The sequence below is a fragment of the Rattus norvegicus genome, chromosome 3 (genome assembly GCF_036323735.1).
Source record: "Rattus norvegicus strain BN/NHsdMcwi chromosome 3, GRCr8, whole genome shotgun sequence".
Taxonomy (NCBI): Eukaryota; Metazoa; Chordata; class Mammalia; order Rodentia; family Muridae; genus Rattus; species Rattus norvegicus.
This window is the reverse complement of record NC_086021.1, coordinates 128,692,402-128,704,899: the sequence shown is the minus strand read 5'-3', so window position 1 is coordinate 128,704,899 and position 12,498 is coordinate 128,692,402. Positions and strand designations below refer to the sequence as shown.

General features: G+C 43.7%; 1 protein-coding gene across 8 annotated transcripts in view; it reads left to right on the top strand.

Moving 5' to 3' along the window:
* Nucleotides 1-12,498, top strand: part of Tp53bp1 (tumor protein p53 binding protein 1) — a 104,397-nt gene that overhangs the window by 19,817 nt on the left and 72,082 nt on the right. For 7 of the 8 annotated variants that reach the window (XM_017592215.3, XM_063283318.1, XM_006234865.5 and 4 more), the window contains exons 2-5: nt 8,099-8,288; nt 8,852-9,036; nt 9,305-9,395; nt 9,610-9,694. In XM_017592215.3, coding sequence (XP_017447704.1) covers nt 8,282-8,288; nt 8,852-9,036; nt 9,305-9,395; nt 9,610-9,694 — 368 coding nt within the window. In that variant the 5' untranslated portion in view covers nt 8,099-8,281. Of the gene's footprint in view, nt 1-8,098; nt 8,289-8,851; nt 9,037-9,304; nt 9,396-9,609; nt 9,695-12,498 lie in introns of those variants that run through there. The other variant, NM_001371259.1, reaches the window with a different exon arrangement.

Below are 12,498 nucleotides of genomic sequence, written 5' to 3'. Positions count from 1 at the left end.
ACACTGCCATGCTTCCTGCCTTGATAATGGACTGAACCTCTATACCTGTAAGCCAGCCCCAATTAAATGTCATCCTTTATAAGAGTTGCCTTGGTCATCCTGTGGCTTTTCACAGCAGTGAAACCCTAACTAAAACAAGGTGCTAGGGACTGTGCTCAGGAGTCTCACATGTGCTAGGCAAGCACTCCGCCATTGACCTGCTTCCTGGCCCTGCATATCAGCATTTGAGATCCAAAGACTCTGCAGAATGGATGTCACTCAGCGGAGAGAAGGGACTGGGGAGGAGATGGGAAATAGGACACAATCCTAGACCATGTGTGTGGGACTTGCTATGCACACACGATGGAAGGGGAGAAAACTGTAGCTCATCCCAGCTAAACTTGTGCTTGGAAACCAGGCACAGTACTGCCACTAAGTGCTTGTGTCACTACTCACCGTGCTTGGGAGATCAGGAGTTCAAAGTGAAAGACTTCTCTAAACTGGATGTGGTAGCAAAACCTTGTAATTTCTGCTCTGGAGGTGGAGGTAGGAGGATGAAAAGTTTGAGGTCACCATGGTGGTTTGAATATACTTGGCCAAGGGAGTAGCACTATTGAAGTAGGTGTGGTCTTGTTGGAGGAAGTGTTTCACCGCGGTGCGGGGAGTGGGCTTCAAGACCCTCTGCCTAGTTGCCTTTGGATCAAGATATAGAACTCTCAGCTCTTCCAGCACCATGCCTGCCTAGACACTGCCATGCTTCCTGCCTTGATAATGGACTGAACCTCTATACCTGTAAGCCAGCCCCAATTAAATGTCATCCTTTATAAGAGTTGCCTTGGTCATCCTGTGGCTTTTCACAGCAGTGAAACCCTAACTAAAACAAGGTGCTAGGGACTGTGCTCAGGAGTCTCACATGTGCTAGGCAAGCACTCCGCCATTGACCTGCTTCCTGGCCCTGCATATCAGCATTTGAGATCCAAAGACTCTGCAGAATGGATGTCACTCAGCGGAGAGAAGGGACTGGGGAGGAGATGGGAAATAGGACACAATCCTAGACCATGTGTGTGGGACTTGCTATGCACACACGATGGAAGGGGAGAAAACTGTAGCTCATCCCAGCTAAACTTGTGCTTGGAAACCAGGCACAGTACTGCCACTAAGTGCTTGTGTCACTACTCACCGTGCTTGGGAGATCAGGAGTTCAAAGTTGAGGCCAGTCTAAACTATTAAAAAAAAGAAAGAAAGAAAGAAAGAAAGAAGGAAAGAAAGAAAGAAAGGAAGAAAGAGAGAAAGGAAGGAAGAAAGAAAGAAAGGAAGGAAGGAAGAGGAGGAGAAGGAGTAGGAAATTTTGCCAAACTACACCATGCCTTGATGATATTGTGTTAAGTGAAATAAGCCAGATCAGACACAAAGGGTATCTCCAGTCTGAAAATTCTTAGAGTCAGAGATTAGAATATCAATTACCTGGGTTTTCTGGAGAGAAGGATGAGGAGTTAATATTTAATATGGACAGTCGTAAAGATAAAGAACACAGAGATGAAGATGATTGTAGCTCCCAATGTGACTGTACCCAATGCTGCCAAGTTGTGTGCTTACAAAAAGTCAAAATGTTCATGGTGGCAGTCCATAACTTTAATTCCAGCACTCAGGAGGCAGAAGCATGAAGATTGCCACAACTTTGAAGTTAGCCTGGTTCACACACAGAGTCCCAGGCCAGCCTTGACTACACAGTGTGACTATCTTGAAAGAAAAAAAGAAATCTGATCAATGAATGAATACAACCAAGCAGTAATGGTTAAGATGATAAATGTTCATGCTGCAGTATTTGCGGGTGGGTGGTGCAAGGTGTCACTCTGTAGCCTAGGTTAGCCTGGAACTCATAGTCCTCCTCCTACTGTTCTAGCTATATATATATAAATAAATATATATATATATTTATATATATTTATATATGATGATAGCTATATATTTATATATGATGATAAAGAAACACAAATGTTGCGTGTACTCATTAACATTCTGCCTAGCTCAACACAGGAACATTTTGCATATTGCTTCTAATGATTTTGTAATTTCTTAAATTAATTTGTTGTTTGTTCGTGTTTTAAGTCAGAGCTTTTCTGTAGCCCTGACTGGCCTGGAATTCACTAATGCAGACTACACTGGCTTCAAACTCAGAGACACCTTCCTGCCTCTGCCTACCAGGTAGTGAGATGAAAGGTGTGTCCTACCACGTCCAGCTAATAACTTTTTAATTAAATTATTTTAAATTAAAATAGTTTTTAAATGAAAAATACTGACAGAGAAGTTCAGGAGGGCTAAGCCATTCTGTCTGGGCGGAGTCTGTTGTCAGGCTCTCAGGTGTTGGTAGGATTGCCCTGGAATAGTTTAGCCTGGTTCATAAATGACCTCAGCAGCCTCACTTCCCATCTTGTTCTCTCTGTCACCTTTTTGTTGTCTTAGCTTCTTCCCGAGGACTTGGTGTTGACAGTGTCTCAGTTTCTCCTGCTTTCTCCATGTTATTTAATTACGAGTCTCTGGACTGTTGGCAATGCTTATGATCAACATTGGGCAGAAAAAACATTCTGAAACCAAACAAAAGTGCTGCATTAACCATTGGGCAATTTGTCACTGCTAACATCTTTAGTTATGCAGACTGGGTTCAAATGGGAACTCCTATTACCTCGGAGACCTTGCATGATTTATTTTTTTTAAGAATTATTTATTTTATTTATTTATTTTATTTATAAACACACTGTCGCTATCTTCAGACACACCAGAAGAGGGCATCAGTTCCGATTACAGATGGTTGTGAGTCATTGTGTGCTTGCTGGGATTTGAACTCGGGACCTCTGGAAGACCAGTCAGTGCTCTTAACCGCTGAGCCATCTCTCCAGCACAACCTTGCACGATTTCTTTATTTATTTTTTCATGTCCCTAAGCCTTGGTCTGCTCATCTGCACCTCTCACAGAGAATGATGCTATTAGGTGAGGTCCTGTTAAGCAGCACAGTATCTGCCCCATGATATATAGTAATAGATGCTACCAATTATGACACTGGTATGTGATTGGCCATGCTTTTGTAGGTTCAAACACAACAGAAGGCAGCTTAAGGGTTAGAACCAATGGTGGTTAATTATAAATATGCTCGGAATCCTTTACCGTCAAAGCTTAAATGGGATGTATGATTGTGTTCTTTTTTTTTTCCATCTTTATTAAATTGAGTATTTCTTATTTACAATTCAAATGTTATTCCCTTTCCCGGTTTCCAGGCCAACATCCCCCTAACCCCTCCACCTCCCCTTCTATGTGGGTGTTCCCCTCCCCATCCTCCCCCCATTACCGCCCTCCTCACAACAAGGGCTTCCCCTTTCACTGGTGCCCCTACTAGGATATTCATTGCTACCTATGAATTGGAGCCCAGGGTCAGTCCATGTATAGTCTTTGGGTAGTGGCTTAGTCCCTGTAAGCTCTGGTTGGTTGGCATTGTTGTTCATATGAGGTCTCAAGCCCCTTCAAGCTCTTTCAGTCCTTAATCTGATTCCTTCAATGGGGGTCCTGTTCTCAGTTCAGTGGTTTGCTGCTGGCATTCACCTATGTATTTGCCATATTCTGGCTGTGTCTCTCAGGAGAGATCTACATCTGGTTCCTGTCAGCCTGCACCTCTTTGCTTCATCCATCTTATCTAGTTTGGTGGCTGTATATGTGTGGGCCACATGTGTGGCAGGCTCTGAATGGGTGTTCCTTCAGTCTCTGTTCTAAACTTTGCCTCCCAATCCTCTCCCCTTTTAAAGAAGGAGTGAAGCATCTGCATTTTGGCCATCCTTCTTGAGTTTCATGTGTTCTGTGCATCTAGGGTAATTCGAGCATTTGGGCTAATATCCACTTATCAATGAGTGCATACCATGTGTGTTTTTCTGTGATTGGGTTACCTCACTCAGGATGATATTTTCCAGTTCCATCCATTTGCCTTGAATTTCCTAAAGTCATTGTTTTTGATAGCTGATTGTGTAGATGTACCACATTTTCTGTATCCATTCCTCTGTTGAAGGGCATCTGGGTTCTTTCCAGCTTCTGGCTATTATAAATAAGGCTGCTATGAACATAGTGGAACATGTGTCTACGTTGTATGTTGGAGCATCTTTTGGTATATGCCCAAGAGAGGTGTATAGCTGGGTCCTCAGGTAGTGCAATGTCCAATTTTCTGAGGAACCTCCAGACTGATTTCCAGAATGGTTGTACCAGTCTGCAATCCCACCAACAATGGAGGAGTGTTCCTCTTTCTCTACATCCTCGCCAGCATCTGCTGTTGCTGGAGTTTTTGATCTTAGCCATTCTGACTGGTGTGAGGTGGAATCTCAGGGTTGTTTTGATTTGCATTTCCCTTATGATTAAAGATGTTGAACATTTCTTTAGGTGCTTCTCAGCCATTCGACATTCCTCAGCTGTGAATTCTTTGTTTAGCTCTGAACCCCATTTTTAAATAGGGTTATTTGTCTCCCTGCGGTCTAACTTCTTGAGTTCTTTGTATATTTTGGATATAAGCCCTCTATCAGTTGTAGGATTGGTAAAGATATTTTCCCAATCTGTTGGTTGCCGTTTTGTCCTAACAACAGCATCCTTTGCCTTACAGAAACTTTGTAGCTTTATGAGATCCCATTTGTCGATTCTTGATCTTAGAGCATAAGCCATTGGTGTTTTGTTCAGGAAATTTTCTCCAGTGCCCATGTGTTCAAGATTCTTCCCCACTTTTTCTTCTATTAGTTTAAGTGTATCTGGTTTGATGTGGAGGTCCTTTTTTTTTTTTTTTTTTTTTGTTCTTTTTTTCGGAGCTGGGGACCGAACCCAGGGCCTCGCGCTTCCTAGGTAAGCGCTCTACCACTGAGCTAAATCCCCAGCCCCTGATGTGGAGGTCCTTGATCCACTTGGATTTAAGCTTTGTACAGGGTGATAAGAATGGATCGATCTGCAATCTTCTACATGCTGACCTCCAGTTGAACCAGCACTATTTGCTGAAAAGGCTATCTTTTTTCCATTGGATGGTTTTGGCTGCTTTGTCAAAAATCAAGTGACCATAGGTAGGTGTGTGGGTTCATTTCTGGGTCTTCAGTTCTATTCCACTGGTCTATCTGCCTGTCTCTGTACAATACCATACAGTTTTTTTTTTTTTTTTTTTATCACTATTGCTCTGTAATACTGCTTGAGTTCAGGAATAGTGATTCCCCTGGAAGTCCTTTTATTGTTGAGGATAGTTTTAGCTATCCTGGGATTGTGTTTTCTTTTTTTAAAGATTTATTTATTTATTATATATAAGTACATTGTAGCTGTCTTCAGACACAGCAGAAGAGGGCATCGGATCCTACTGCAGATAGTTGTAAGTCACCGTGTGGTTGCTGGGATTTGAACTTAGGACCTTTGGGAGAGCAGTCAGTGCTCTTAACCGCTGAGCCATCTCTCCAGTCCTGGGATTATGTTCTTATTTATTAAATTTAATACTTCTCAGATCCTCAGTGGAGTTTCCTGCCACCGAGGTCCAAAGCTATGCTTCCTATGGGCAACCATTTAGCACATTTAAAGGCTGGCCAGTGTGGGTTAAGCTGGCTGGGGTGCTTTGTTTGGAGAAATTTGTAAGGAAACAGGAGAAAAAGACTTGGCAAGCTAAGTCACATCACATTTACTTTTTGATTGGTTGAAATTTATTATTGAATTGTGGGAACTAGCTTGACGAGATTCTCTGTAGGTTTTCAAGATATTAGAGACAACCTGAGAGTAAATGGCTTTAGACTTCAGAGGAAAGGATTTAGGTGGGTTAACCAGGAGAAACATTTTCTGACAACGAAGCATGTTGAACCTTAAAGCAAGGTAACAGAGGATCTTGTGAAATTTTCTTCTCAGGGAGGGCTTTAGGCGGGGAGTAGAGGTGAAGCTGCAAATGGAGGTGCTGATGCTTCTTTGTAGGGGCATTAAAGCTGGGGTCACCTAGGTGGAATCACCTAGGCGTAGTCGGTTAGAGCCCAGGAGGTCACCATCCTGCCTGTATTTTCTTGTCTTCTTGGTTAACTCAACGACTAAATCACCACACTGCCTAACAAGAAGTTCACAGTTTTTCTTCCGAGTAGTTTTATTTTTAAAAACCTCTTGATTTAGTTAGTAGTGGGAATGGCTACTAGTAGGTTCATTTACTTTTAATCTTAATTTGATGTGCTCTTCTTAGTTTTATGAGTTGAATTTTCTTTAAGAATTATTTTTGGGGCTGGGGATTTAGCTCAGTGGTAGAGCGCTTACCTAGGAAGCGCAAGGCCCTGGGTTCGGTCCCCAGCTCCGAAAAAAAGAACCAAAAAAAAAAAAAAGAATTATTTTTATTTGGTTTGTATGGGCTTTTGCTTGTATGTATGTATGTATGTGTGTGTGTGTGTGTGTGTGTGTATGTATGTATGCATGTATGTATGTATGTATGTCTATGCAGTGCCCGTCAAGGCCAGATGAGAAGGTGGGATTCCCCGGACCTGCAGTCACAGGAGGTTGTGAGCCACTGTGTGGGTGGTGGGAATAGAACTTGGGTTCTCTGGAAGAGAAAGCCTTGCTCTTTCCAGTGCTTAGTTTCATGAGTTTTGACAGATACATTGTTTATAAACATCAAAATAAATAGAAAGACCTGGGTATTTATATCTCACTAGGGTAAGGAGAGATGCAGCACAAAGTTGGGGGAGAATAACAGCATGGTGTCCCTGAGGAGGGTTCTGTGGGGATCAGCATCAGTCTGCCTAGTCTTACACCTAAGTCGCCTCCTCCCTCTCACGCTAAGCAGACGGATACACCTAGTGCTCTGCTCTGGTTGATGTCGGCTTGAGGTGTTTTCTGATTGCATCGGTTTGATGTCTAGTACTCAGTAGAGAAACACAGGAGTCAACCATGAATGAGTTTAGGGTTAAGAAGTGAGATGTGTCTCTGTGATTTGGGTCATTTTTGCTCCACTTGTAAAACATTCCAGGACTGGAATTTTAGTCATAACAATAATAGATCCTCAGTTTTTCAGAACAGTTTCATTTAAGCTGATCTTTTTGTTCCCACAAGTAATGTATATGAAAACAGCATGCTTTGATTTTTGGGTTAGGAAAATATGATCACTGTAATTTATAGCAGCAGAGAGAAGATTGGCTGGTAGGATGTGCCTCTCTAAGCACATTAGCTTATTTCAAGTGCTAAACTGGGCATTTATAGAAGCTGAGAACCATGTATGGACTGTGCCTAAATAACTCTGAGTTTGGAGTAGAGAAAACTACCTCCATTTTAATGCCTTCTATGTATCTCCTTGGCACTGTGCTAGGTGCTTTCCCTGCTGACAGCTGCTAGGTTAGAATTCCAGCCCAGATCCAATGGCTATTTAAATTAAAATGACAATGAAACCACGTATGTATCTTGGGCTCAGTTCATTAATAGTTGTCACAGCTGCCACACCCTTTATAAGACCCTGACACCATAATTAGGATAATTAAATCTCTGGGCCTGGATCCTTTATGTCATTGAGTTAGTAGGGGTGACAGCTGTTCTCTTTGCTACTAGTTTGAGAATTACAATGCTCAATTCTTTCAATGGGAGGTGCAAAGCGTCTGGGGCTGCTGCAATCCCGTAAAAGGAAGGGCAGAGGAAGCTTGAAAGGGAGTGGGAACAAGAAGACAATGTAAAAACAACAAAATCAAAACTGCCAGAGACAGAGAGTGTGAAAATGGAGGCCCTTAAATCAGGCAGAGGTCTACTGAAGGGAACCTGATCGACACTGGCAAACCCCATAGATTCTTGTCTCTTCCATTTCACCATCTGAGAAATACTAGCTATCCTCAATTCTCCTCTTTGCCCTTTCTTTCAAAAGCCAGTATCCTTTTTCATGGAAGTCAATGAAGGGGCGAAACCCTCAAGTGTGAGTAGTGAGTACCCCCGACCTTCAGGCAGGGGTATTTATTTCATGTCCTCTTAATGTCCCTTTGGTTCAAGGATACTGTCATTCTGGCTGTATTAGGGGGAGGGCCTGCGACGTCCATGCTACCATGGAAACGCGCCGCCGTGTTCCTTTTCTTACGCGACGGGCGGGCACTTCTTCTCAGCCACCTATCATCCATAGAATTTCCTGAGTGGCAGACAACAGCAGCGAATGGGCGGCCTGATACTGCGTGACGTGACGGGAAAAGGGGGAGCTCGCGGCCAGTGGCGGCGGTGGCGACAGTGGCGACCTGGGGATCGACCTGGAGGGGCCTGGGCAGCGTGCAGAGACCTCTAGATCCAGCGCGAGGGACCTCCCGCCGGGATGCCAGGTAGTGCTGCAAGCGAAGCTGAGCGAGCTGGCTGCGGAGACCGGGCTGGCGGGCTTGAAGGGCTGGCCGCCTGGAGGGGGCGGGGTGGCAAGCATGGCGGCGGTGACGGGGACGGGGTTGGAGGGCCGGGGGAGGGGGTGGGGAGGCAGCCACCGCGGTGGTCCTGAGGCCGCGTGAGGGCCGTGGGTTTCCCGCCCGCCGGGGTTACGAAGAGGTCTTCCCGGAGCTCAGTGGCTACAGAACGCGGGGAGAGTTGTGTGGGGGATGGAAAGGGGCGGGGAGAAGAGGTGAGGAAGGAAGGGTGTCTGAGGGAAGGTGAAGAGAAAGGAGGGAGGGAGGGATCGAAGGATCCAGAGGCTCAGTGGTAAATAACGGAGAACCGAAGGCCGGGGAGGTAGCTGAGAAAGTACTAAGAGCAATTGCAAATGTGGGCTACTCAGAGGAGCCTTAGAATGGTCCCTTTCTCCGCTCTCACACTTCCGCCCATTTATTTAGTCTCAGATTGTGTGAGGAGGGCTCAGTAGGGTTACTCTCCGAACTGATCTTTTGTTATTCCATTCCAGGGGAGCAGATGGACCCTACTGGAAGTCAATTGGATTCAGATTTCTCTCAGCAAGACACTCCTTGCCTGATAATAGAAGATTCTCAGCCTGAAAGCCAGGCTCTGGAAGAAGATGCAGGTTCTCACTTCAGCGTGCTATCTCGACACCTTCCTAATCTGCAGATGCACAAAGAGAACCCGGTGTTGGTGAGTAAGTGATGCCGCTTTCGAAAATGTTTGAACAGAGTTGAGTTCTCATTTTTCTCCGACCCCCTAAACCAAACTAACCAGAAAACTAACCTGTTTAGTTGGTCATTATCTTTTGGATAAAGTTGGTGGAGAAATAAAATAAAACCAACGCGTTCACACACACACACACACACACACACACACACACACACACACACACAGAGAGAAAAGTCCCTTTTGCACTACTTGGTGTACTGTGAGGATCTTATGTACTCGTATTTTCTAGGATATTATGTCAAATCCGGAACAAACTGTTGCAGAACAAGGAGACAGTAACAGCTCATTCAGTGAACATCTGAAAGAAAAGAAAGCGTCAGGTGAGCAGGTCTCCTTTGCAGTGTTCAAGGTCCTGTTGAGGCAGAACGGTTTAAACGTACAGTTGAGATTATGTGTAAGGAAGTCGAGTTTGTTATCTAGTGTACCGTAAGCCTTCAGAGACCCATGATTGGTTTGGTGTTAACCTACATTTCTGAGTTTGTATTAAAGTTTGGTGTCAAATGTCTTCTGTGCTAATGTCCCTTTACATTTCAGACCCTGTGGAGTCTTCTCATTTGGGTACGAGTGGTCCCATCAGTCAGGTCATAGAACGGTTACCTCAGCCCAACAGGACAAGCAGGTAAACTACTGTTTCAGTCAAAGGAACTGATTTCAGTTTATTATTCGATCAGCTCTTGTCTACCTGCCAACTCATTCCAAAGATGAAGAGATTGATCTTGTTTTGTGAGTTAGGAGTGGGATTTGGGGATTGTATTATTGCTTTGGGGTTGAGAGCTGGGATATCTTGTGAAGTAACACTTTGTGTAACTACAACTTCAAATTGTAATGTATACCCTAAAGAGTTTTCAAGTTTTACTATGTCTTATGCATATCACGATGACGGTGGCTTCTGTGTTAGGCCTGATACTGACTTCTGACATAATCTTAGTTAATTCTATCCGTAAGTAGTCGTGCAGTAAAGACATTGTCTACAGTGGGGATACTGATGGACAGGGAAGTTAAAGGACTTGCTTGACTGAGTTACAGGAGAGCCGTTCCTTCTCTTTCTTCCTACTGTTCTCAGGCTTCTGCCTAGTTCTTTTAAGGTCAGAGAGCACAGGCAACCTTAGCCTCTTGAGGAGGTAGGCTGAGGAGAGGTAGTTAAGAGAGGGATGCTGGCTTGATGTGTTTGCAACTGTTGCTTTACCTTAAAACAAAGTGCTTTTTCTGGTGTTTTATATTGTATTTGCACATAAGTTTTCCCTCGAGAAAATGGATCCTTTTAAACAGTCTGCAAACTAGTGGGCTCATCTTGGCCATAGAATAACCCTCATTAGGCTCATAATGTTAATATTTGAAGGAGTTTGAATTTAAAAATGGGAGCCTGGTATGGTCCTGTACAACTTTAATACCTGTGCTCCTGGGGCGGGAGTGGGTAAATCTATGTGGATTCAAGGCCATCCTGGTCTACAAGTAGACTTCCAGACCAGCCAGGGCTATATAGTGAGGACCCCCCCCCCCCAATAAATAGATAGATAGACAGACAGACAGATAGATTTCTAGTAACTTGCACTTCTGGCTTTTTGGTTTGCTAGTCCTTAATGTCTACAGTTTGCCATAGTCCCTGGAACTCACTATTACAAGTGGCAGGGCATTCTTTGCCATTTGTCATGACGCTTATTCCTATACCCAAGGTGTTTCACTTATCTGTGACTGTTTTGTTTGTTTAGTTTTTGAGAGACAGTCTCATTCTGTCATCTATGCTGTTCTGGAACTCTGTGTTGTGCGGTCTGACCTCTAATAGTGTTAATCCTCCGGTCTCAGCCCTCAGTTGCTGAGATGATGGGTGAGCCATCATTCCTGGTGCCACTTACCTGTTTGTTATCTTTCTTTGCTTTGGTTTATAATGTCTTTGAGGAACACATGCCTGGTGCAGATGTGCTTTTCTGGCTTGTAACCTGGGGTGCATGGTAGAGACAAGAACTGGGCATACTCAGTTGTGAATACAACAGTACTGTTTGCCGTGTTCCATGCTGCTTTCTGTTTTGAAATCAATGTGCTGCTTGTGGTGTGCATACAGATTTTGTGGTCATGGTCAATAGATGTACCATGACATGTACTTTAGAGGGCTTTGTTATCACGGGGCTTGTAACTTAATAGGGGAGACCCAGTCATTACCTCAGTCCTAGGTTATAATTATCATTACAAAGAGAACAATATATAAATAACCCAATTGAGAGTAAAGGAATACGTCTTTGAGGAGTGAAGTCTAAACAATAAACACAAATGTGTTAGTCCCTGTTCAGGAGTTGAGAAGCTGCCATGCCATGTGAGGGAAAGATCTTTCCAGAGAGTAAATTTCATGTGCAAAGGCCACAAAGCTGGGGAGAATTTGAGCCTGATTCCAAAAGAATGAAAGTTTTTCAGAGCACAAACACACACACACACACACACACACACACACACACACACACACACAAATACACATACACAAATGCACATAGCACACACATATACTCACACAGCATACATATACACAGTAACACATGCACACACAGTACATATACACACAGCACACACTCAGTACACACACATACATTGGACACATATTTTGAAACAAAAACTCTGCTTGGGAAAACTTTTCTGTGTCATAAATCCCACCCCCCCCCCAAAAAAAATCTTGTTTTACCCAGTTTCTGACGATATAAACAGATGTTCCTGCAATACAGAATGGAAGGAATGTATGTATTTACATTTTCTTGTCAAAATTTTAAAAATTGTTTTTTGTGTATGAGGGGGCAGATACATGTACTGTGGAGGGATGGGGTAGCTTACAGGGGGGAATCAGGTCTTCTACCATGTGGAGTTTGGGGTTCGAACTCGGATCAACAGGCTTGGCGGCAAGTGTCTTTACTGACTGAGTCATCTTCCTGGCCCCAAATAGTGTCATTTTAAAGATTCATTTTTATGTATTTAACTTTTTGAGTTTTTGTTTATTTCCATTTTATGTGTAATGGGTATTTGCCTGTGTGTTTATGTCCTGTGCACAACACGTAGTGAGTGCCCTGTGAGGCCAGGAGAAGGTGTTAGATCCTTTGGAACCTGAGGTACTGATGGTTGCCAGCTGGGTGCAAGGAATTGTTTGACCCCAGTCCTCTGGAAGAGCAGCCAGAGCTCTTAACTGTGGAGCCCTCTCTGTAGTCTAACATGTTTATTTTCATGTTTCATTAAGAGCTTTGTGTATCTATCAAGCTGTCTACTTCTGAGCTATATCTACACCCCCCCGTGAACATATTTAAATTAGGGTAATTGTACACTCACGCACTATTGTAAGAAATAACGCAGAGCTCATTGTGGTAGTACATGCCTGTAAATTTAGTAATTGGGAGGCGGAGGCAGGGGGACCACTTTGGAGTTTGAGACCAGCTTGGGCTACATAGTGAG